The 26,753-nt window shown below is 43.2% G+C and overlaps 1 protein-coding gene across 3 annotated transcripts in view; it reads right to left on the bottom strand.

Moving 5' to 3' along the window:
* Positions 1 to 5,824: 5,824 nt before the first annotated feature.
* Positions 5,825 to 26,753, bottom strand: part of jet (jetlag) — a 91,437-nt gene continuing 70,508 nt past the window's right edge. For all 3 annotated transcript variants that reach the window (XM_068346369.1, XM_068346370.1, XM_068346367.1), the window contains one exon: positions 5,825 to 6,080. In XM_068346369.1, the coding sequence (XP_068202470.1) occupies positions 5,901 to 6,080 (180 nt within the window). In that variant the 3' untranslated portion in view covers positions 5,825 to 5,900. The remainder of the gene's footprint in view (positions 6,081 to 26,753) is intronic.

Here is a 26,753-nt window from a genome sequence, read left to right as displayed (position 1 = left end):
TCCCCCCTCTGCCTCCACCCACGACCAGCTCAAGTCACATTACTCCAACGGTAAATAAAATTTAATTTTTCCTTTACAGTACAGTATATAATTTTTATTTATGCCTGTAATGTTATTTAATTATATACTGTACAGTACAGTGGAACCTCTACACACGAACGTATCTACATCCGAATTGTCCAACATCCGAAGTAAAATTCGAGCAAATTTTTGACTCTACACCCGAATTTTATTTCGACACACGAAGTAGCAATTTTCGTCGTACCGGTTGTATCCGAATTTTTCGACACGCGAAGTACAATTCGAACACGTTCCTACTCTACACCCGAATTTTTTTTTCGACACCCGAAGTAAACAATACTCGTATGCGTAGTCGGTGCTCATAGCACCTGATGTGTTTTTTATTTCCGCCAATAGAAGGCAGCACTTCAACCTCGGAGGGACCCTCAATTAGCGTGGCTTGGGTCAGTCCTCTGTTCTCGTTGGCTTTATGTGGTTGTGCCCTGTGCGTTCTGCTATTAATTGTGTTTTAATCGTGATTTTTTACATTCATCCTTTTACAGTATTTTACAAAAATCATGGGTCGTAAAAGGCTTAGTTTCGCAAGTGGTAGTGGTAGTGGTGAGAAAAGGAATAAGGGAATGCTTTCTTTAGAAGTAAAGCAAGGAATTATTGAAAAGCATGACCGTGGCGTCCGTATGAGTGAACTTGCAATAAGTTCCGCGCAAATAAAAGAGGTGTTAGGAAAATATCAAGACGTGGTCGACTTCATCGACAAATACCATCCAAAGAAATTGCAGGTTTGTCGTGTAGCTGTGCAGTTTGATGATGTTTCCCTAACTTATTTTCGAAACATTCTGAAAAGCTGTACCAAGCAACTTTCTATCGATAGCTTCTTTAAAAAAACTACGAAGCGAACTCGTGATGAAGAGGAAGGAAGTGGTTCAAAGAAAACAGCAAAGAGTGAAGAGAAAAAAATTCAATCAATTTTAAGTGTAGAGAGTGAAAGTGATTAAAATTAATCATCAAAAAGAAAAAAAGAAAATGTAAAAAAAAAATATAAATTACAAAAAAAAAAAAGCTAAGTTATGTTAAAGTTCACTTAGTGTAAGTTAGAATAAGTTACGGTAGTGTACGTTTATCGTAGTTAACCTCTCTACCTCCTCGCCGCCCGTCCGTCTCCTCTCTGCGTAGCAAGACTAACAACACCTGCGCTGGAGTTTCTAAGGTAAAGTGACGCTAAAACCCGTTTCTTATTTATCATTTTTTGCTAATTCTTCTTATTTACATGTCTATTATCTAATTTAGTGTTCATTATTCTCATGGGAAAATTATGTGTAGTAGTTTATTAAGAAGTTATCATAGGTTTTTGGGCTCAACCACGGATTAATCCTATTTCAATGTATTCTTATGGGAAAATTCGTTTCGACAACCGAACATTTTCTACATCCGAAGTTGGTTCTGGAACGGATTAAATTCGTATGTAGAGGTTCCACTGTACATGTATATTATATATAAGTATACTGTAGTACAGTGCTTACTATACTATTTTGTTATGTACTAATTTTCAATGTTTTTACCTGGGGTTTTATACGCATTAGCTATTCTATTGCCCACCATACGACATTTTCACCATACGATACCAACTCCGGAACGGATTAATGTCGTATGGCAGGGGTCTACTGTACAATGATTGCCATATTTTGTCATAATTTCAGAAACCAAAAGAGTATCAGATCAAGAGGATTGTGCCAGCAAGCTGTTGAAATTTCATGTTGGCAGAGAAGATAAGACTGATCTTACTCGGAGATTATTCTGGGAAAGATCACAACAATGGCAGATGATTTGAATAAACATAAAAAGGTTCTTCCACCAGTGTTCCTCTCATTCCAAAGTTTGCAGGTTCCTTGGCAGATTTTGGGCTCCTTAATTACACCTGTTTCCATAGTTTCAATTTACTGCTTAGCAAATACACACCAAGGATATTGTACTTCTTCAGGTATGTGAGACATTTAAAAAATCTACACCTTTTACCTGTTATGACCTGTTACCAAAAATATCTAAGAATTAGTGAATTTGTCCATCAAGAACACCAAAGAATCAAGTAAAACAGTAACACAAAATAATAATTGAATCTGGTTACCAACATCAAACAGTCAGTGAATATGGTTACAAAAACCAAAGAACCAGTGATTCATATTACCAAAATAAGAATCGGTAAATCTAGTTATCAAAACCTAAGAGAATAAGTGAATTTGGTTACCAACATCAGAGAATCCATGAATCTAATTATCATCCACAGCAAATAATCAATGAATCTGGTTATTAATGCCAAAGATTCAGTGAATCTGGCCTCCATTCTTATAGTTTCTTCGTGGTCTTAGCAGGAAGGGTTTCCTGGTTTCATTCTCTTAACAGAACATTTGAAAAGTTTTCTACTCATCAGAAAAATAGCTTTGCCAATCCAACGTCAGGTGTTTTCATTAACTTGAAGAAGCTAAAGGTACACACATACATACAACTCAGCAAAGTTCTCAGAGGTCAAAGCTTTCCTGCAAAAGTATCCAAAAATATTGTCAGACCATGCAAGATTTCTACAACAGATGGATTTTCTTAATAAAATAAAATAATTTTTCACACCAGAAAAGATTCTTTATTATAATTATGCCCAGCCTCCCAGACTCACTAATTTCCCTAAAGTATATTTTAGTCTATAATTTATGAGCAATAGCTCATAATCATGGTTTTGCAGAAGTGCTAGTCCAACACCGGAACACCTTAAATTTACTTCATTTGGGAATGGAATGACTGGGATTTGATAAAAACACTGATGAATCAAAATAAAATGATTAAATTTAAAGTCAAAATATCAAGAGAGAGATTGATAAAAAGCTGAAAGATGAACAAGAAGGATTAAGAAAAGATAGTTGTACTGACCAAATTTTCATTTCAAGACATGTGGTACAGCAATGTGTAGAATATAGAAATCCACTTATGATGAGATTTGTAGACTATAAAAATGCCTTTAATAGTGTGCACCGGCCAATTTTGTAAAGAGTCCTCCGTTATTATGGAGTTCCTCCTAAATATGTAAATTTGATTAAGTCTGCTCATAAGCATAGCAAGTGCGAAGTTAATGTTAGTGCTCCAGGGGAATGTGTTGTCACCTATGTTATTAACATATTGGTCCTGATGTATTATTCATTATGAAGACATTTTGAATGTTAAGAGAATTGTAAAAACAACTCCGTGTTATTCGTACTGTACGTGCGCATAATCGCAATATGGCAATGTGACCTTGAGATCAGCTGATGCCTACCGAAAGTAAATCGAAAGTAATTGTTGATTATTGAAAGGCTCAAGAAATTGAAAAATATAAAAATGCTTTAATAAACCATAATTAAATACAATAATGACTAATGAAATATGAAGGCTTAATAATGAACTAAAAATTAAATATTGTATGAAGCTTTAAAAATGAACAACCCGTAAGCGCGCACACCCAAACGCACTGAGAAAAAGCGAGAACGTATTGGCATGATAACTATAATAATGGCTATAAATAAACTGTATGAAAACTGTGATATCCTGTAATATATTAGTGGTAATGTAATATTCATCATGAAGATATTTCAAATAAATCAAGTAATTATATAAACAATACGCCAACCATTTATTCCCAATCTTTTGATACGGTAGTGGGATCTTCAGATCAGCTGATCATAACCAAAGGTAAACAAAATATTGATTGTTAAAATGCTTCCAAAACTGAAAAATAGCATACAAATATGCTTTAATAGAGCATATGATATTCTATAGAAACAAGAAAATTTAATAATGATATACATTAAGAAAATATTGACAAAATATGACTTAGATGATTGCCGAATCATGACGCATCATAATAAATCTACAGAAACTTCGCTTTTTAATTTCAACAAACGTAAATCGACTTACGATGCATCTCTTGGTCCCTATTTCGGTCGTAAATCGAAAACTATCCGTACAGTGTATAGGAATTATGATCTCTAATACAGGCTCTAGAATTGGATTTTAATGAAAGATTGAATAAAGCAAATCAGAAAATGGCTAGGTTAAGTAAAATTTGGAAATCAAATTGCCTGAAATTACATATAAAAATCAGGCTATACAGTTTATCAGTTTAGTGCGATCGATGTTACTGAATGGACATAAGTCGTGGTATGACAATGAATCAATAGCCAACAGATTTTGTAGATTTAAGAACAAAGCCCTCTAAAGAATATTGAGAGCTAAATGGCAGGACAGATTTAGAAATTAAACTATAAGAGAGATTCCTTGAGTGCCATATACGGACGAGATCATGGTGAGGGGTAGATGGAGATGGTTTGGGCATGCTCTTTGCACTCCCCAAGAGAGATTAGTTCACCAAAGCTTCAACTGGGCTCAACAAGGCACTAGTAGAGTTGGAAGACCCAGGCCTACATGGCTGAGGACTATGAAGCGTGAAGTAGGAAATCATGAATGGAGAAGTATTGATTTAAAAGCTCAAGATAGAGACGACTAGCGAAATCTAACCGAGGCCCTTAGCTTCAACAGGCGTAGGAGGAGAGGATGATGATGATCAAATAAAAAAGTACTTCTCATCCCATCTTGTTATCAATATAAAGGGAGATAGGCCAAACTAAGGTTGGTATATTTTCATAAAATTAATTCTACAATTAGAAAAGTGGGCTGAAAGGCTACCCAAGTATATACCAAAAGTATGTACAGCTTTTGAGCCAAGTGACTAAAAACTGAATGCAAAACTATCCAGTTTAAATTCAGACTTATGGTGTCAGCCTAATAAAAAAGCCAACAAGATCAACTAACTTAGCTTTACAAAGAAGCCACTGGGAACAGTGCGACAGGTTGTTTGCCACATCCTTTCTGCCATAACTTTATTGTTTTCTGCCTTTTACTTTTCATCAGTCATCAGTTCTCCTCTGTATCTTCCTTCTTTCCTATCCACTTTCTTTAACTGTGTCCTTCTCCATTTCACCTCACATTTAAATAAATTAGCATAGCCCATAAAGAAGAGACCAAGTTAAAACAAATTTAATCTTCATAGCTGAAAAAGATAGTCAAAATCATTCCTAAACATGAGTGTTTCAGTTACAAAAAACATGAATGCTACAAAAGATATGTCTGAATGGTGGCTTAGTAGATCGACAGGGACTTTACACTAAGCAGGTCCAAAGTTCAACCCAAGCTCAGGGTATATATTTTCAGTCACATGACCTTTCAATTTTTGTGTATTATGGATGGGGATTTTGGAGGCATAAGACTTTGTACTGGGACACTGTTACTCCAGGTTTCACATTAGTGAAGAGGCTTACACACTAATTACAGGTTTGTTTACTTTATATCATGTCTCTGAGAATTGACTAATCCGTTAAATATATTGCTCATTAGCAAACCCTTTAGACCTAAAAACAAAAATTGGATCACATCATGGTGAAGGTTCAAGTGGTAGTAATAGTAAAGTTCTTGGTAAGTCCCCAAGGGGAATTCTAGGATATCAGTTAACAATATCAACTTAAGGCCTATAGTACAATCAACCAAGAAACACGATTTTACAATACATATTCAAACATACATAATTTACTCTTTTCCCAAAAGATGATTGGCCTAGAGCTAAAAAAGTAATTACTTAAATCTGTAGTGCACACTCTCCCATTCACTACATCTAGTCTATTGTTAAAGCTATTGCACTCATTATACAAGGTAGCCCATTTTCACAAACTCAATACAGTATATGACATGCAATAAGTTGAGGATGCACCATATGAATACAAGAGCATACTACAATTTTCATTCAAAATTAATATTTCTTTTAAAATCAATATGCTATTCCAACAACAATAAACATCTTTAAAATACTATATCTGAATATTTAGTCCTAAATAGTTGACTCTTCTTCTTTTCTTAGCAATTTCACAAATATTCTGATGTGGGATGATTTTTATTTTTTTCACCTGCAAACTGCAGAGATATGTTTCAGATAAGTCTCTGCAACCTTCAACATTAAGCACTTTGAGCCTTTTACAATACTCGACGACCTGTTGGAATTTATAGAAGAAAAGGTTATTATTACATATCAAGTATATTCAAGAATAGAAAATAAAGGTTTACTAAAATAATCAATAACATCTTATGTATATTATTATTATTACTAGCTAAGCTACAACCCTAGTTGGAAGAGCAGGATGCTATAAGCCCAAGGGCTCCAATAGGGAAAAATAGCCCAGTACAGTGGAGCCTCTACATACGATCTTAATTCGTTCCAGGAACTGTTTCATATGTTAAAACAATCGTACGTTGGGGCAAATATTCCCATAATAATACACTGTAATTTGTATAATTCGTTCTACAGCCCAAAAACCTATGATAACTCCTTAATAAATTACTACACATAATTACACATAACAATAATACAATTGCATTATATAAGAAAGATGTAAAAAAGAATAATTATAAAGAAATAATAAATAAAAAAAGGGGGTTTTATTGTCACTTTACCTTAGAGACAGGCCAACGCAGGTGTAGGAATTGCTAAGCAGGAGGAGACGGATGGTCGGCGAGGAGGTAGAGATGGTGACTGCGATAACGTACCGTAACTTACTCTAACTTACATTACGTGAACTTTAACTTAACTTAGCTTATCTATTTTTTTTTTATTTTTATACTTTATATTTTTTTTACATTTTTTTTTCTTTTTGATTTTGAATTTTCATTACTTTCACTCAATTCAGTCTTAGTTTTCTTTGCTTCACTTTCTTTCTCTTCATCACGATCACTAGACCGCTTCGTAGATTTTTTAAAGAAACTATCGAGAGAAAGTTGCTTGGTATGGCTTTTCAGAATTTTTCTGAAATGGGTTAAATAGACATCATTGAACTGCGAAACTACACAGCAAACCTGAAGTTTCTGTGGGTGATACTTATTAATGAAATCAACCACGTGTTGATGATATGCTAACATCTCTTTTATTCCAGCCGAACTTAAGATGTGCTTTACCTCCTCGATGTTCTCCGACTCACTCAACTGCCCTTGGAACTCGCCATTCTGCATGGCATGCAGCTCCTTGAGTTCCTCGGTAGTGAGCTCTTCATGATGCTCCTCGACGAGTTCGGTGATGTCATCTTCATCAACCTCCAGACCCATGGACTTGCCAAGGGATACAATATCTTCTACGTCTTCCTCTACAGCAAGCACAGGTTCAGGCTCGGGGCGAAAATCTTCAAAATCTCTGGGAGAAACAGCATCAGGCCAAAGCTTCTTCCAAGCTGAATTCAGTGTCCGTCGAGTTACTCCCTCCCAAGCCTGATCTATGATCTTCAAGCAGTGCACGATATTGAAATGGCTCCTCCAAAATTCACGCAAAGTTAAGTTGGTGCTTTGCGTGACATTAAAGCACTGCTTAAATAGGTGCTTGGTGTAGAACTTCTTAAAATTAGAGATGACTTGCTGGTCTATGGGCTGGAGGATAGGGGTGGTGTTCAGTGGAAGATACAGCACTCTGATAAAATTGAATTGGTCGATGATATCATCTTCGAGTCCTGGGGGGTAAGCGGGAGCATTATCCAAGCAAAGCAAGCACTTTAAAGGCAAATTCCTCTCCTGAAGGTACTTCTTGACAGCAGGGCATAACTTGGTTTACCCATACAACAAAGAAATGCCTAGTAACCCAAGCCTTAGAATTAGCATGCCAAAAAACATGCAGCATGTCCTTATTGACTCTATGTGCCTTAAATGCCTTAGGGTTTTTGGAATGATAAACCAATAACGGCTTTATTTTGCAGTCCCCGCTGGCGTTGGCACATAGGGCAAGAGTCAACCGATCCTTCATAGGCTTATGTCCAAGCATTTTCTTCTCTTCGGCGGTGATTTATGTTAGACTAGGCATCTCTTTTGAAAACAGACCGGTTTCATCACAATTGAAAACTTGCTTCTCTACATAGCCTTCATCCTTCACGATCTTTTCAAACTTTTTAACAAAATCGTTAGCAGCCTTGGTGTCCGAACTTGAAGCCTCTCTGTGGCGAACAACTGAATGAATTCCGGTCCGTCTCTTAAATTTCTCGAACCAACCTCGAGACGCCTTGAATTCCTCCGTTGTAAGATCAGTTGAACTCTCCCCGCTTCACCCCCAGAACCCGCCGCATTCATGTCACAATAGATAGCGCTGGGCTTATCACAAATGATCGTTTCAGTGATCATATCGCCAACAATCTCTTTGTCCTTTATCCATATCAACAAAAGGCGTTCCATCTCTTCCAGAGTAGGGCTACGACGTTTTGAAATAATGGTGATCCCCTTTGATGGTTTGACTGCTGTAATGGCTGCCTTCTGCTTGATGATCGTCGAGATTGTAGACATATTCCGGCCATATTGTTTAGCCAGATCACTCACACGCACACCGCGCTCATGTTTTTCTATAATTTCGTGCTTCAATTCTAATGAAAGCACTGCCTTCTTCCTTTTCTCACCACTACTACTACCTATACCGAAACTAAACTTCTTGGGACCCATGATTATACGTAAAATCAAAAAGGAAACGTGAGAAAAGGAAGATAATAAGTATTGTTAATAACGGACCGAACACAGGACAACCACACGATGCGCACGAGAACAAAGAATTGACCGACACGACGCTCAATGGCGTCCCTACGACGTGCTGCCGTCTACCGGCATAAACAAGAAACCACGACCGACGCTTTGAGAAAATTCTACACCTATGATCTATGTTGGAGCATGACTTCAGGTGTCGAGACGAAAATTTGATAGAATTTTACTTCGGGTAATTTCTTGAAAAAAAATTTTTCATTCAAATCTATATCTGCTAATATAACCTACATCACATACCTATGAAAATTCCAGAAAAAACAATATTGCAAGATGGTTGGCTGATTCAGGTAGGAAAGGCTAAATATTTCTGGCCTCTCAAAGTTCAAATGGCTAGCTGTCTCACTTGTGCGTCGGAAATTAAAGCAGCAGTGACAAAGGGAACCTAAGCATAAGGAGCAACAGCTTAAAGCAATGAAAACACGAATTTTGGTATAAAAATACACTTGTTCCATAAGAAACCCATCCCGTTTAATCTAGCCTGACTTGCAACTTGAGTGATGGGATCTGAGATGTTGATTACTCAGCACAAAAAAGGAGACCTAAGGAAACCAATGAAGCTTTGCTAAGTGAGCACAGCTTAAGCAGAAGTCCTGCTTATGTAAGGAACTTGTCATTGTATGGGCAAAAGCAACAAAAAGGCTTATGCACTTACCCATACTATCAGATATATTAATCATTTTACAGCAAGTATCATACCAAGATAAACCTAATTTGTTGGACAAGAACTTGCGGTCTATTAAATTTCTTATTCCTATTCTAGATATTAATCTTTGGCACCGTCATTTAATTAGTTCATTATGCATGTTGCATATGATTTTTCATAATTCTGACCATCCTTTACATTTAGATCTTGCTGGACAGTTCCATCTTGTTCGTAATACTAGGTATGCAGTTAATTATAATAGTCAGGCCCTCTCCATCATGAGGCTCAATACTTCACAGTATTCTAAAAGTCTCGTTCCAGCTGTGACAAATTGTGGAATGATCTTTCTAATCAGGTAGTTGAATCAGTAGAACTTCAAAAGTTCAAACTTGCAGCAAATGTTTTTATGTTGAACAGGCTGACATGAGTCTTTTCATAGTCTATATATGAATTATATGTTTTAATGTTGTTAAGGGTTTCTAAAATATTCTATTTCAGTTTTTCATTACTTCTTATATCGTTTATTTATTTCCTTGTTTCCTTTCCTCGCTGGGATATTTTTCCCTATTGGAGCTCTTGGGCTTATAGCATCTTGCTTTTCCAACTAGGGTTGTAGTTTGGCTAGTAATAATAATAATAATAATAATAATAATAATAATAATAATAATAATAACAATACATACATACATACATACATATACCAAGGCCCTTTCCCCAATTTTGGGGGGTAGCCGACATCAAACAAATGAAACACAAAAGGGGACGTCTCCTCTAATAATAATAACAATAATAATAATAATAATAATAATATTCCGCTAAATCAAGGTTGCCTCATAAGGCAGATATAGCTTATTCTGTATCTACCAGGTCTACAGAGAAATCCTAGAATTTGTGAGTGATTTCCCTAAGTACAAATTAGAAAAGCTGAATAGGTTTTTCTAGGTCCTGGCCAGATTGACAGAGTTTGCATCAAAACTTTGTTTGAAGAGAAAGGAGTGGACAAAGAGTGCCCTAATTTCAAGAATAATAACTTTGACATCAACTTCTACAGTGTATTACTGAAATATCCTTCTAAGCTTGAAAAATATACCTGATTCACAAAGAAAATGAAGTCTTTTCAAGAATTTTAGCTTGCACAGCTTGTGGAATGGAACAGCCTAGAAGCATTCTTTCTAAAATCTGCCACACAAACACTGAAAGATAACACAAAATAGCCCTCATCAGACAAATGAAAAGGTGCTTTTCAATCTTGAAAAGAGAGGGAAACAATGGAAAAGCAAATGAAGAAATGACTTGGCCCAAATTACTGGAGGTCAAAGGTCTACCACCAAACTTCAGAGCAAAGGATAAATTAAATGAGTCCCACTTTTGCCACATATTCCAGAATGAGTGAAATTCACCAGCCTGTCAAAAGGGGGCGAAGGATGGGAGAAATGCAGTTATTAAAACTATTTTCATTAGAATTTTGGCAACAAAAACCAAATCTTAATGACAAAATATATTATTTCTATACTCACCCGATGTTCATACTGTCTTTATTTGCAGATGAAATGACATCATATTATTAATAATTATTAATAATTATTAATTATTATTAATCATCATCTTCATCATCACCATCTTCATGGATGATGATGATGATGATGATGATGATTATCATTATTAATATCATTATCATTATTATTATTATTATTATTACTAGCTAAGCTACAACACTAGTTGGAAAAGCAAGATGCTATAAGGCCAAGGACTCCAACTGGGAAAAATGGCCAGTGAGGAAAGGAAATAAGCAAATAAAGAAACTGTATATGAGAAGCAATAAATATAAAATATCTTAAGTAACAACGTTAGTAAAAGAAAATTTTGTTGGGATTGCAAGTGATGTGTGTGGCAAGAAGTTTGTTGGAGGCAGCATGCGGAAGGGCAGTGAATAGTGGAATGAAGGAGTGAAGGTAAAAGTGGAAGAGAAAAAGAGGGCTTTTGAAGAATGGCTGAAGAGTAATAGTGTAGAGAAGTATGAAAGATATAGAGAGAAAAATGTGGAAGTAAAGCGCAAGGTAAGTGAGGCAAAGAGGGCAGCTAACCTGAGGTGGGGTCAGGGATTGGGTCTTTCATATGAAGAGAATAAGAAGTTTTGGAAAGAAGTAAAGAGAGTAAGGAAGGCTGGTTCAAGAATTGAAGAGACAGTGAAAGATGTAAATGGAAGGTTGTTAAAAGGGGAGGAGGCAAGGAAAAGGTGGGCGGAATATTTTGAAAGTTTACTGAATGTTGAGTATAATAGGGAGGCAGATATAATTGCTGTTGCAGGTGTTGAGGTGCCGGTGATGGGAGATGAGAATGAGAGAGAGATTACAAGAGAGGAAGTGAGGAGAGCACTAGATGAAACAAGAGTAGGAAAAGCATCTGGTATGGATGGTGTGAGAGCTGAGATGTTGAAGGAAGGGGGTGTGACTGTACTTGAATGGTTGTGAGATTGTTTAATATGTGTTTTGTGTTGTTAATGGTACCAGTAGATTGGGTTTATGCATGTATTGTACCACTATATAAGGGTAAGGGAGATGTGCATGAGTGTTGTAATTTAAGGGGTATTAGTTTGTTGAGTGTAGTTGGAAAAGTGTATGGTAGAGTACTGATTAACCCTTTTACCCCCAAAGGACGTACTGGTACGTTTCACAAAAGCCATCCCTTTACCCCCATGGACGTACCGGTACGTCCTTGCAAAAAAATGCTATAAAAATTTATTTTTCATATTTTTTGATAATTTTTTGAGAAAATTCAGGCATTTTCCAAGAGAATGAGACCAACCTGACCTCTCTATGACAAAAATTAAGGCTGTTAGAGCAATTTAAAAATAATATACTGCAAAATGTGCTGGGAAAAAAATAACCCCCTGGGGCTTAAGGGTTGGAAATTTCCAAAAACCCCGGGGGTAAAAGGGTTAATAGGATTAAGGGTAAAACAGAGAATGCAATTTTAGAAGTACAGGGTGGTTTTAGAAGAGGTAGGGGTTATATGAATCAGATTTTTACAGTTAGGCAGATATGCGAGAAATATTTAGCAAAAGGTAAGGAGGTGTATGTTGCGTTTATGGATCTGGAGAAAGCGTATGATAGAGTTGATAGGGAAGCAATGTGGAATGTGATGAAATTATATGGAGTTGGTGGAAGGTTGTTGCAAGCAGTGAAAAGTTTCTACAAAGGTAGTAAAGCATGTGTTAGGATAGGAAATGAAGTGAGCGATTGGTTTCCGGTGAGAGTGGGGCTGAGACAGGGATGTGTGATGTCGCCGTGGTTGTTTAACTTTTATGTTGATGGAGTGGTGAGAGAGGTGAATGCTCGAGTGCTTGGACGATGATTGAAACTAGTAGACGAGAATAACCATGAATGGGAGGTAAATCAGTTGTTGTTTGCGGATGATACTGTACTAGTTGCAGACGCGGAAGAGAAGCTTGGCCGATTAGTGACACAATTTGGAAGAGTGTGTTAGAGAAGGAAGTTGAGAGTTAATGTGGGTAAGATAACAAATTTGGAAATAATTTGTACTTTCCCTAGCATACAAACCTGAAGCTATTTATTAGGGTATTACTTTCGGCAACGCTGAAAACCAGCCAAGACAATTTTAGTGAGGGATAATTACCCCATTTGCTAGTTAGCGGGAGGGGGTTGGGGTAGACTAGCTACCCCGCTCACTCACACCTGTCGGTTGAGTAACCACTTTTGCTTTCTGGCAGGACTTCTAGGGGGACAGGGTGGCAGGCCAATTTGTATAAATAGCTTCAGGTTTGTATGTTAGGAAAAATGTTATTTTCATTAGTAAAATAAATTTTTGAATATACTTACCCGATGATCATGTAGCTGTCAACTCTGTTGCCCGACAGAAATCTACGGTCGGGATACGCCAGGTGTAACCAAACGACGCTCCTTCGTGGTCTCAAAAGACTTAAGGAGGTCCTGTAGATCTTTATTGTTAAAAAGATCTAAGCCTCTGTGACGGAAGACTGATGCCAACATGCTTCTGTAACCCTTGAAAGTGGGAGCTGAAAGAGATCGCTCTTTTCTCAGATATAAGAGGAAGTCAGCTATTTGAGTAACAGAGGTACTGGTCGAGGATACGGATACTGACTTGCACCAGTTTAGGAAGATTCCCCACTTCGATTGGTAGACTCTAAGGGTGGATGCTCTCCTTGCTCTAACAATCGCTCTGGTTGCCACCTTCGAAAAACCTCTAGTTCTCGAGAGTCTTTCGATACTCTGAAGGCAGTGAGACGAAGAGCGTGGAGGCCTTGGAGTACCTTCTTACGCGTGGCAGACGTAGCAGGTCCACCCTTAGGGGAAGAGTTCTGGGAACGTCTACTAGCCATCGAAGTACCTCGGTAAGTTATTCTCTCGCGGGCCAGAGGGAAGCAACTAGTGTCAACTTTGTCCCAACGAGAGAGGCGAACTTCTGCAGTACCTTGTTGACAAACTAGAACGGAGGGAATGCATAAAGATCTAGATGAGACTAATCTAGTAGAAAGGCATCTAAAAGAACCACTGCTGGGTCTGTTGAGAGCCTCTTGGACATCGAGGTTGCGAAGAGATCTATGGTTGGATGGCCCCAGGTGACCCAAAGTCTCTTGCATACATCTCTGTGGAGGGTCTAATATGTTGGAATTATTGTCCCTTCCTACTGAGACAAACTGCTAAGACATTCAAGTTGCCTTGGAAGAAATTTGTTACTAGTGAAAAGTCTAGACCTGTTGAACAGGAGAGGAGGTCACTAGCGAACTCGCACCATGTCAGAGAGTAGGTCCCTCCTTGCTAGGAGATGAACATCAAAGCAGGGAGTTGTCCGTGTTGACCTCCATGACTTCGTCTTGAAGGAGAGACCTGAAGCTTTTCCAGGTCAGACTTACTGCCAGAAGCTTCTTGCAGTTAAAATGCATTGTCCTTTGACGCGAGTTCCATAATCCCGAGCATTCCCTACCGCCTAAGGTCGCACCCCAGCCTACGTCCGATGCGTCTGAGAAGAGAACGTGGTTGGGAGTCTGAACAGTCAGGGGAAGACCCTATAAAAGGTTGATAAAGTCCTTTCCTCAGGTTAGACCAGACTTATCTTCCGGAAACCGGGATCGAGACCGCTTCTAGCGTCTTGTCCTTTTCCAGTGAAGAGCTAGATGAAACCGAAGAGGACGGAGGTGTAGTCTTCCAAGTGACACCAAATGCACCACGGATGACAGTGTCCTAACCAGACTCATCCACAGCCTGACAGGGCTGTATTCCTTCTTCAGCATCTTCTGGATGGATAGCAGGGCTGGGGATTGATCTTCTTGTTCAGCCATGTCCTCATCAGAGGGTTCCTCATCCGAAACTGATGAGGAAACGGCAACGGAGTGGGCAACGTCTGACTCGCTGAATCCGGTCGCACTGGTGGATGCGTGACGGAGCCGGACACAAGATCATGGTACTGCTGCACAGTCTGTGAACTGTCAACCATGGGGAAGCGAGGAAGAACAGCGACAACCCGAAACTGTCTAGACTGTCTGGGTAGTACAGACAACCCCTTATCGGGTTGCTGAGGTTGCCGCACTGCGTCACAACAAGACACCTCTGCTGGTTGTTGAACGTCTTCCCAGTGACACACTGAACGTCCACAACCACCTCCGAGAGTAGCATAACATCAACGTGCGACTGTCAACCCACACTGGGTCGCACCGGTGGAGGAACCATCTCAACTGGCGGACGTGAGTAGGATACCTCAGCGTCCGTAAAAAATCCTCTATCAAGGACTAAGCTTGGACTGCATGTCTTGCAACCAAGCCCAAGGTCTATGGGAGCAGGTGTGGCAACAGACGGGGTTAGCGACTGAAGCGGAACCATTTACCCTCCCTGGAAGCATGTTATGCTTAAATAAAAGTCCATAGGAGGCTAAGCAGCTTAAGGCTCCTCTCCAAATGACAGAGTCCTCAAGGGAATATCAGAAGGAGGGAGAACAGCACTTTCTCATCTACAGGAACCATATCCGAGAAAAGCTAAGTTCTCTCAGTGAGGGTTTCACTGGTGCAAAAGCAGCAGACCAGAAGGCAACGTTATGAAACTGCTTGACAGTCTGTGAACTGTCAAAAACTGAACTGTCAACCACAACAGGAGCGTGAGGACATACAGCACTGGTGTATAAATAGCAGACCAGAAGGCAACGTCATGTAACTGTATGACAGTTTGTGAGTTGGCAACAACCAAAGTTGTGTGGGGAAGCCTCAACTCCTGCCTGACTAGTTTGCTGCTGGCGAGTGGCGGTAACCACAGTGTGTTGCGGAGGCTGACACACCGTGTCAAAACACGGCAGCTTGTGGTAGCTCCCGCATGGCAACGGAGTGCTCTGTGTGTGGGAGTCATCATACATCTGGCAGGGTTGACTGTGCATGGGTGGAGGAGCTCTCACAACAAGAGTGTGAGAGCAGGAAGCCATGCCGGGCGCACAACCGTGGGAGGTGTAGGCCCACGGGTGCATCGTCAACCTTCTCCGCAGTCGGAGTGTGGGAGCTGGCAACAACAAAAGCAGAGTGCTGGTGCGTGGGAGGGGCTGCGGTGGGTTGAGGAGCATGCGGTATGGTATGCAGAGCATGCTGTAAGGTATGCAGAGCATGCTGTAAGGTATGCAGAGCATGCTGTAAGGTATGCAGAGCATGCTGTAAGGTATGCAGAGCATGCTGTAAGGTATGCAGAGCATGCTGTAAGGTATGCAGAGCATGCTGCATGGGCAGCGGAGAATGCCGCATAGTGCTGGAACCCGGCAGCTCTACAGACCCTTCCCACTGCTGATGCGGTAGCTCACGCATGTTAGCAGATGGTGCAGCAAGAACATGCGTCTGGCAGGGTGGACTGCGCATCGGTGGTGGAGCTCTCACAGGTGGAGGGTGGGAGCAGGCAGCCGCAGTATCTGCTGAGCGCACAACCTCGGCGGGTTGTAGGTTAACAGGCTGCATTGTCAACCTTCCAGCATGATACTCCTGCATGAAGGAGCAAGCTGAGACTGTATAGTCTGCAGCATGGACCACTAGGGTCTATGAAAGACAACAACAAACGGAGCTACTGTCCGTTGTGACTGAGGGTCTAAAACAGCTGGTGCGGCAACAGACGGAGTTACTGCCTGTTGCAGTACCACCTAGCCTCTCTTGGGAGGTGTGCAGTTGTCGTACTGCAGCGAGTCCGAACAGACCCAGTGGCTACACCTAGGCCGTTGGACTTGCGCGGAAGGGACCGACTTGCACTTAAAAGCTGCAAGATTTGGTCCATGGTTTCTGCGAGAAACCTCTTCCTCAGACGAGGAATAAATGGGCTCTCTCGTCTTTGTGTGGGTGGGGTGATCACGTCGGCAACGTGTGTAGATACACCCGAAACCACGGAGGGAAACGTCTGTTCGTCGATCAAGGCCTGTGGAACCCATAAGTCCTTCGACATTACTTCTCCCCTGGGCTTGGGAGCTTGTAAGAGGTATCGGACTAGGTGAACAACTGGCACGAACAGACGAACCCTCGAACGCAACACTGTAACACTTTGCGCATATCACTTTATCACTTTTGATTTTCTGTTTGCACTTATTTCACTGAACTCGAAACTTTAAGTGGTTTGTACCTGAAACACGCAATCCTATCCTTCATTAAAAGGTAGTAATTGCGAAAACAGTATTACAATGTAACAGAAAAACATAATGAAAGATAAAGAATTCAGTGGCTGGAAAAGAGACTAAACACTAGATCAAATAAACTACGTTTAAAATCTCTCACCGCATAAAGCCTGGGAACAAGAATAAAACTCTAGAAACGTTTTACCTTCTTCCCCTATATCGACTAGGGAGAAGAGCAAAAAACGAGAACAACGTTACCCGCTTGAACGAAACGTTTATCCTCCTCTCTCTCCCTCCGTCTCTATCTCTCTCTCTCTCTCTCTTGACTTAGAACCTGAGAGATGAGCCCAATTATATATATCATTAAAACATATTATTTGTTAAAGGAAAAAAACTGAAAGGTTTCCCAAATAAAAAGTTCCTTTATTAGAATTAAAACCATTTAAGCTAAGAAAGAATGAACGAAACGCTAGAATCGGTTTACTCTTACTGCAACGTGAAACCATGAAATACTCTCTCTCTATCGTAACGATAGAGCGCAAGTTGAACGTTCTGAACGTCAACAACTGCGGAGACTAAACAAAACGTTAGTTCAACTTTGAAAACAGTACGAGACTATCAAAGAAAATCTTTCAAAAACATTAAAATTAAAATAGCATAAATTCTTAACAGGAAAAACGATATGACGAGCTCAATGTTAATTAACTTCGGTTCCAAGTAAGGACCGCCTACTATTAGGCATCGAAGAGGCCTATAAATGGCGGAGAGATATAAAATAAAAAGTGAAAGAGAGTCTATACTCTCTTCGACACCAACACTTCCGACTAAGGGAAGGGTCGGCCATTTAAAAGTGAAAGAGAGTCCATACTCTCTTCGTCACCATAATAAAATCAAATTAATTCCAAAAGCTTGCTAAGCTAATGATAAAGCTTCCTGAATAGCGAAGGCTAAACTCTAGAGCAAATACATCACCAAATCGTGAACAATAACTCCAGAATCAACAGCGTATCCAAGTAGGTCTAGCCGGTGGCACGACAGAGGAAAAATTGAGTTCTTGTTGACAAGAAGTACTTGAGTACCTGCTCACAGATGGCGCTGTTGTGTACACCCCCACACGTATAGCGATCGCTGGCGTATCCCGACCGTAGATTTCTGTCGGGCAACAGAGTTGACAGCTACATGATCATCGGGTAAGATTAATATTGAAAAATAAAAATTATTTCCAAATTTGTTATTTGTTCCGACACAGATAAAAACCTTCGCTATTTATTTGGGTGACTTACTCTTAGGAGGGAGGAAGTCCTACCAATTGGCCTTGGTCATGACCCGAGGTCCTCTCTATTTCGATCTGTGATCGATAGTAGAGGGAATCCTACCCTTGCTAAAATCAAAGTAGTTACAAGGTAACTCACTGATAGCGGCCTGCAGAAGCTTGTGTGAAAGAGACTTATGGCTTGTCTTCACGTAGGAACTCGAGGATTCCAAGACATATCCAATACCCTCCCTCAAGAGGTATTGGTGACGTAACAAAGTATTCATCCATACCCAGGATACAAAGGGAAATGATTCTTACCTGCAGAGGGGTGAGGTCAGCTATGCTTCGGTCTTGCGGAGCTATTTCCCCAGGAGGGGAGAAGGAGAAAGAAAGAAGTGAGCCAGACATTCTTTTCATTCACCCTAGACTAACCCGGGTAACCTCAGCCCTCAACCCTCTGCTACTTGTCCATCAAGGACCCTGAGGCATTAGATCACTTGTTGTGCAGCCACCACAGGACCAATGGAGAAGGTTTCCATGTTCCTGTGGGTTACGTCTTTCAGGTAGTGGGCTGTGAAGGTCGTCTGACGCTTCCACACGCCCGCTTGCAATACCTGTGCCACAAAAAAATTTTTCTTGAATGCCAGAGACGTTGCAATGCCTCTGACGTCATGAGCTCTGGGTCGGTTGGACAGAGGAGGATCTGAATATACTGTACAAGAAACTCCGCTATGGTTGGAACAGAGGCATCGAGGGGAGAGATACCCCTTCCACGACACCAACCACAGAAAACTGTCCACTTCGCCTGGCAGACTGCCTATGTGGATCTCCTGAGGTGTCCAGCCATTCTTTCGCAACCGGGCCTCTCTGTGTGAGGTGCTGGATAGTCTCCAGGCGTAAAGTCGAAGCGAGGCTACGGCTCTGTGAAAGATGTTGGCATGTGGTTGTTTGAGGAGGTCGTGTTGTGGAGGAAGCTCCCTCGGGATCTCCGTGAGGAGATGCAGAAGGTCCGGGAACCATTCAGCGTGATGCCATAGCGGAGCTATGAGGGTCATTTGCAAATTGTTGCTTGCTCGTACCTGGTTGAGGACTTTTCTCATCAGACAGAACGGGGGAAACGCGTAAGCGTCCAGGTTTATCCACAGTTGTTGAAAAGCATCTTGCCAAAGAGCTTGGGGATCCGGGACTGGGGAACAGTACAACGGGAGCCTGAAATTCAAGGCCGTTGCGAACAGATCCACTGTCGGGGAACCCCACAAAGTCAGGACTTTGTTGGCTATCAGAGGATTCAAAGACCACTCGGTGCCAACTATCTGAGTCGCTCTGCTCAGCTTGTCTGCTAGCACATTCCGCTTGCCCGGAATGAAGCGAGCTGATAGAGTCACCGAGTTGTCTTCTGCCCATCTGAGTATCTCTACTGCAAGATGGCACAGCTGCTGCGAAAAGGTACCACCCTGTTTGCTTAGATAAGCTACTACCGTGGTGTTGTTGCTCACCAGCACCACGGAGTGCCCCGCCAGGACCTGGTGGAACTCTGAGGGTCAGAAAGGCTGCCCTCATCTCTAAGAGATTTATGTGCTGGTACCTTTCTCATTCGGACCATTGGCCGGAGATGTAATGGTGCAGTACGTGAGCCTCCCACCCTTCTTTTGATGCGTCCGCAAACAACATCAATTCCGGGGGAGAGATGAGAAGATCGACCCCTTTGCAGAGGTTTGACTCCGCCAGCCACCACCTGAGGTCCGACTGTTCCTCTAGCCCTATGCGCACTAGGTGATCCCGGGAATCGGATTCTTTCGTCTGATGGAAACGCTTTGTGCCTTAGGGTGTGTAATCGCATGCCTAGGTATACCAGTTCTTGAGAGGGGAGCAGTTGAGACTTCTCGAGGTTTACCACGATCCCCAGATCCTGGCAAAACCTTAGAAGCTCGTCTCGGTGGCGGAGAAGGGCCGCCTCCGAGTCTGCCAGAATCAGCCAGTCGTCCAAGTATCTTAGGAGACGGATGCCGACTCTGTGAGCCCAAGATGATACTAGGGCGAATACTCTCGTGAATCCCTGGGGTGCTGTGGAAAGACCGAAACACAGCACCCTGAACTGGTAATGCTTCCGATTGAACATGAATCTCAGATACTTCCTGGAAGACGGATGAATTGGGATCTGGAAGTATGCGTCCTTCAGATCTAGAGTGCACATGAAGTCCAGAGGTCTTATCGCTTGTCTGACTGTGTCAGACGTCTCCATCCTGAAAGGTGTCTGTTCGACAAACCTGTTCAGGGCCAAGAGGTCGATGACTGGTCTCCAGCCTCCAGCCGCCTTTTTAACAAGAAAGAGTCAACTGTAGAAGCCTGGGGACCCATCGAGGACCTCCTGGAGAGCGTCCTTCTCCAACATGGACTGGACTTCTGCCCTGAGGGCAAACTCCTGTGCGGATCCCTTCGCACAGGAGTTCAATGGAATCAGCACTCGAGTCAGTGGAGGGAGAGAGAGCGTGAACGGGATACGATACCCTGAACGAATCACCTCAACCGTCCAGGGTTCGGCCCCATGGTAAAGCCACCTCTGCCAGCGGCTTTGCAGGCATCCCCCCACAGGTGGACAAATGGGAGGATTGCCTGCCTTATTGGGACCGGCCTTGGCCAGATCCCTTCTTACTCTTTCCCCCACGGAAGGACTTTTTGCTGTGAAAGGCCTGCTTTGCACCCATTTTACCCTGCTGTTTTGGGTCTCTAGCCCTTTTCGGCTGCGGGTTCTGCTGTGTTTTCCGCTGTGGCTGAGAGCAGTAAGGTCTCACTGTTAAGGCCTTTTAGATGAGGGAGTCCTGACTGGACTTCCTCCACCTCTCTGCCACCCGCTCGACATCCTCGGGATGGAACAAAGAATTGCCCTCAAAAGGAGCATTCCTTAGACTCGCTACTTCGGCCTGAGGGAGATGTTTATAGAGCTTTCCTATGACGGCATCCCTCCTCTTCAGGATAGTGTTGGCCCAAAGGTTCACAACCTGATGAGAGAGGAACTCGATGGCCCGAGTGCCGGACAAAAGGAAAGTCTCCAAAGACTTCCTGGAGGACTCCCGAGACAGGTCTTTAGACCGCATCAGTTGTCCTAAGGATCCCAATCAGAAATCCAGCCACGAAGTAGCTTGCATGGCATACTTCGCCACCTTTTCCTGGTTTAGGATTTCAGAGGCCGAAAAGGAGACAGGGAGTCCCAAGAGTTTCTCGAAGGGGGTGGCCTTCGAGAGTGCCTCTATAGAGTAGTCGAGAGGCAGCGTTGGAAAGGATTCTCCGAGGATCTCATAGTACCTCCTCTGAAACACATACGGAGGAGGTAAGAGCTTGGAGGACGAGTTGGAGCGGAGAGAAGAGGTGGAACCAGTTGCCTGAGACACAGCCTTCTGTTTGGCACTCTTCAGCCCCTTTGACCAGGGCAAAGCTGCACTGGTCCTATGAGGTTTCTGAGTGCCATAGAACTGGTCAAGGACCGTTTCTTTTCCATCTAGAGGGGCTGCCGATAGATCTGGAAGTCCATTGATGGAACGGATGCAGGCTAGAACCTGCCAGAAGGCGTGTTCCGACTCCTTCCTCTCATCCTCTGTAAGTTTAGGGCTAGCGGCTGCTGGCAGAGCGTCGTCCTCGAGATCGCTCTGCCCTTCCACGTCCAAGCTCTCATCCATGGGGCCCGGCGTGAGTCGAAGTCGTCAACTGTATAGACTGGGGATAGGGGAACTACCGGGGAGGTGCTTGCTTCCGGCTGTCTGGGAGGCAGTAAGGAAGAGTCTGGCCGAGGATTTGGGGATGGTGAACAAATCTTTCGGTTCCCTCCTACGAGGCCGGAGATCCTCTGTCCCCAAGGGCCTAGAGGACTCCGTCGGCTTACGGGTGGAAGGTAAGTCCATTGCCGTATGGGATGAATCCCGTCTGGTCGCAGGTCGTGCCTCATTAGACACTATCTCGACCGGTAAAGAAGGGAGGGAGTCTCCATAGTAAGTAACCCTATCCTCTTTGGGGGTTGAAGGACGAATCCTTTTCCTTTCCCCCTTTGGCCTGGCCTGTGGCATCTTGAACTGCAGGGGGCTACCCTGAGGTTCATGCCTAATCTCCTCCAGAGGTCTTTTGCGAGGGGATGATCATCTCCCCTTGCCTGAGGGGCCCGCCTGTGCGACAACTCCCAACCTCCTCCTAGGATCGGAGGGAGGAGAGGACCCTGGGAAGAGAGGAGGCGACAAGGGAATCCTAGGTATATCACCTAAGGACTGGGAGCGGGGAACGACTCCCTTCATGGCTTGGCGCATTACATTAAATAAGTTGCTAAGCCACGGGGGGTCATGGGCTCCTGTGGAATTAGGGGGAAGGTCCTTAGGAAAGGACTGTTCCCTGGGTTTAGAAACCTGGGCAGGTTCCCTAACCCTCTAGTCCGATGGAAGCTTCCCTACAGGCAAGATAGGCACAGGCCTACCCTTAGGGATAGGATCTGGGCTCGGTCGCATAGGCGACCGTTGTCTCTGTTGAGGCCCAAGGGGCTCGAGAGACTGATTATGAGCGCCAAGATGATCGTGCGCTCTTGCGCCGAACTGTTACTAGGCGGAAGGGGGCTCGTGCGGGCACTTCTTCCGATTTCGTGCACCTTTTTCGCGCTCCTGGAGTGCATGAGGTTGTTCGCGCTCCTGGAGCGCATGAGGTTGTTCGCGCGCATGGTGCGCAACAGGATGTTCGTGCGCATGATGCGCAACAGGATGTTCGCGCACATGGCTAGCAATAGACTATTCGTACATATGGAGCCCCATATGATGAACCTGCGCGCCATGATCTTCATTTTGTTTGCGCGCACCAAGGCGGTTGTGCGCGCCAAGACTGTCGTGCACGCTGAATCGGTCGTGCTTGCCAATTTGGCCGTGCGCGCCAACTTGGTCGTGCGCGATAGCTCATATTGTGTGAGCGCGAACGATCAACACAACGAGAGTTTAAAAACTCTCTGTCATAATAAGAATGACTCTGGTCACGAGAACCCGAAAGTTCAGCGTGAACTGTGTTGCGCGAACTCGAAGGAACAATGCAACGAGAAACCGGAGTTTCTCTGTCACGAAACACCGAAGTATTAGCACGACTAGAGTTACGAGAGCCCAAGGGTTCAGCATAACTCAGGTTACGAGACCCCGGAGAGTCAGCGTAACGAGGAATCAAGATTCCTGTCACGAGATCCCGAAGGATAAGCGTGACTGACGGTACGAGAACCCAGAGGTTCAACGCCACCGTCGTTACGAGAGCCCGAGGGTTCAGCGTAACAGACACCCAAAGGTTTCAAGTCGCGAGAGCCCAAAGGTTTAGCGCGACAGAGACCCGAAGGCCTCCTGCTGTCATGAGATTGATTGATTGATTTAAAGTTTTCAGGCATCCTGACATCTAAGGTCATTGACGCCGGTAACATTTAATTTCTGGGTCGACCTGTGGCGGCCGTTGAAAAGGGTCCTTCTTATACACTTTTCTGATATAAACCTTCCAATTATACCAGAGAAAGATAAAAGCATGGAATGCAGAGGTTACTACCCTCGCGCGAGCACCTTGTGGGTGTCGTGTATAAAGCAGAGGCGCATGAAAACCACTATTCACAGGCTGTCTTCCATTTAGCTAATTCCTTCGTCAAAGGGATGGGCCGATACAGAAGCACCAGCTACGCTACCAGAGCCACGCCACCGACGCCCCGACGCGAGCGCCATCTGAACAACATCCTTCTACTTTGGACTTGCTAGCTTGTGTGTAGAATTTTGTGCTCTCGGTGTTTTAACTTCGTGGATTTATTTCGTCATGACCGAAGCTCCAACTTCACCCATTCCAATGTTAAGTACAGTACCATAGTTTGTTTTGACAGCTTTTTGTAGTACCGGGCATTTGTCCTCTTCCCAGTATAGTCTGTTTTTATTTCTTCCGGCTGGGCCCTCCGCGGTGTCGGCAGCCATTGTTGTTTTGCTTTGTCTCGCTGGGAATTCATGTTAGTCTTGCCCATTTGGTACTCTGTCAGTTAGGTTCTTGGTTAAGTCACTGGCCTTATGCCTTTTTGAACCATTATTATTATTATTATTATTATTTCCCATGGTACTTTTTGCTAGCAAGTCCAGTCTGCGAACAAGAATAGCGTTCTGGCTTTATTATAGTTTAGTACCCGCCCCGCGAGGCGTTTGTCAGTGGACTATATCCTTTTAAATTTGGTTTTAGCAGACGTTATTCTTCGTTCGTAGTCTTGTATTTGACGTTACAATTTTATTGTTATACTTATATCATATTGTTGTGTAATTATTAGGTTCTTATAGTGTAACCACGAGAGCGAGAGATTGGAGTTCCCGTTTTCTGTACTCAGTCACGAGTTACCCTTTCTCTCGTTTTCTTTCTTAACCTCGAGTATGAGAAGTGGAGTTCCCGTTTTGTACGTTCAACGAGTTCTCCCTCCCCCCTCTCCCTCTACGGGTATATGATATCTTAAGAGTTATTTAGTTTGAGGGTACTATTGAGATAGATAGCGTTATTCAATAGGTCCCGTTACTGTGTGAGTTATTGTTTTGGGATGTCATTAAGACCCCCCCCCCCCTGTTCCCCTCGTAGTTCCGTCCTCTCCCCGTTACGGCTTGGGAGTAGGATCTGAACATTCATCCACTCCGCCTTGAGTTCTACTCCGCCATGAGGGATACTCAATGAGTTTGGAACTATTGTTATATATTGTTTGGATACAACCCTCTGGTAGGGCCTACTTATATTGTTTAGATACAACCCTTTGGAAGGGCCTCATCCTCCGGTGGCCCTTACACCGGTCTCCGTCCACGGCCATATCCACACAAGTATTCATTATTATTCACAATTGAATTATTCAGGACCTTTCACCGACCTCCGGCTTCACCGGAGATCACCAATACGCTTAACTATTATATTAGCCTTAGCCTTTAACTACTGCTTGTGTTTTATAATTTATTCATTACGGGCCTGTCACTGGATCCCCGACCTTCAGAGGTTCGGCAGATTTCATTAGATTCTTTATTCTTATTTTAATAATATTTATAGTGATACGGACCCATTTCCATTGCTACGACACACTCCGGTGCAGGAAACTTTTATATTTAACGTATTTTAGTATGGAGCTCCGGCTCGCAATCACTGAATTCCCATAAGCACACATATTTCATTATAACTAGGCTCTGTTAGTAGATCTTAATCCCTTACCAGAGTCTCAAGGAACATCCAGACTTATGTCTCCTTTCTTTTACAGAAGGTCCATTGTACTGCCCAAGGCTGCCCCGCCTCGTTCAACGACCCCGTTGGACATGACCTCTGTCGTTCACATGCACATTGCGCCATCTCCTTTATTCGGGAACCGGGACAAGCCCCATATATGGTTTGGTTCCCGGAATTGTGCACACTCTGTTACGAGTTGTCCTCAATACTCCTGAACGATGATGTAAGTGGGTTTTCGTTTTGTTCCTTGTTTATCTTTTGCAGACATTAATTTGTCCCTTAATTATATATACATGGTATATTTCGGAGGGCGATCCCTCTCCTTCATCACTAATCACTTCAACTCTTTAAGGCCGATGATGAGTCTCTTCGGTCAGCAAGGGCTGCTCTTCGTCCTTGGGTGTCGGGCTTCGGCAGGAATGCCCCGTCTGGCGCACCCTATCTCCTCGATGGAGACATGGCCTCCCGTCTCTTCCCAGGCTCGACAACTGCAGCAGTCACTCCGGAAGTTGCTGCCCCCTTAATTGAAGGAGTCAGAGCAACCATTTCCGCGGAAGATGAACCCCTTTTACCGCTGGACGTGGCAGATCTAGATCTAGACGTGGAACCCATGGACTAGCAGGTAAGTGGTGCCGAGTTGGTGGAAACCTTTTTCTCTCCTACTCCTTCTTCTACCTCTTCCTTTCTCGGCTTTGATAAGCCTAAGGCTTCTCCTCGGGATCCCGCTGTCCCCATACGACCCAAGGTGAAGCCACTACGTACTTATAAGTCTTCAGCTTTGCCAGTATCAACGTCACCGGTCCCCGGACCCTCGACTGCTCCTGATGTTCCTATTGCTCCCCATAAAACCGTGACTTCTAAGAAGTCCAAGTCTATCAAGTCCAAGGCACCACCAACGGGTGGCTCTCAGGTACCCTCCTTCCCCGTCGAACTGATCAGGGATATAGTCAAGGAGCAAATTCAAGAACAGTCTGGGGCTATGACAGAGCTTAAAGATATGGTGGCTACTCTGATCCGCTCCGGAACTCAGATTCTGCCTCCTTCAGCCCCAGACGCATCGAAGCTACCTCCCTTCGATAAAAACAATCCTTGGAGGTTTGCCTTGCATGCCCCATACTTAGATGGTTCCCTAACTCTAGAGGGCATAGGCACCCGCCCTCTAGAGGACCTGGAATTCTACCCCCCCGGGGCTAGAATTCCCATTCAATGGCTTCGCACGCCTAAAGGAGCATGCATTGGTTCGAATGGACAAGGTACCGAAGGAAACAGTGATATTTCCGAAAGAGCAGGCCCAAGCTATCTGGGCCAGAACTCTATCAGAGTGGGGGTGTAATAACTCCAAGCTCACCCCACACAAAGGTGCCTTCACTATTTTTACGACGG

Source organism: Palaemon carinicauda, chromosome 22 (genome assembly GCF_036898095.1).
Source record: "Palaemon carinicauda isolate YSFRI2023 chromosome 22, ASM3689809v2, whole genome shotgun sequence".
NCBI classification, from domain to species: Eukaryota; Metazoa; Arthropoda; class Malacostraca; order Decapoda; family Palaemonidae; genus Palaemon; species Palaemon carinicauda.
The sequence above is the reverse complement of the archived record's forward strand: the minus strand, read 5'-3'. Positions and strand labels throughout refer to the sequence as shown.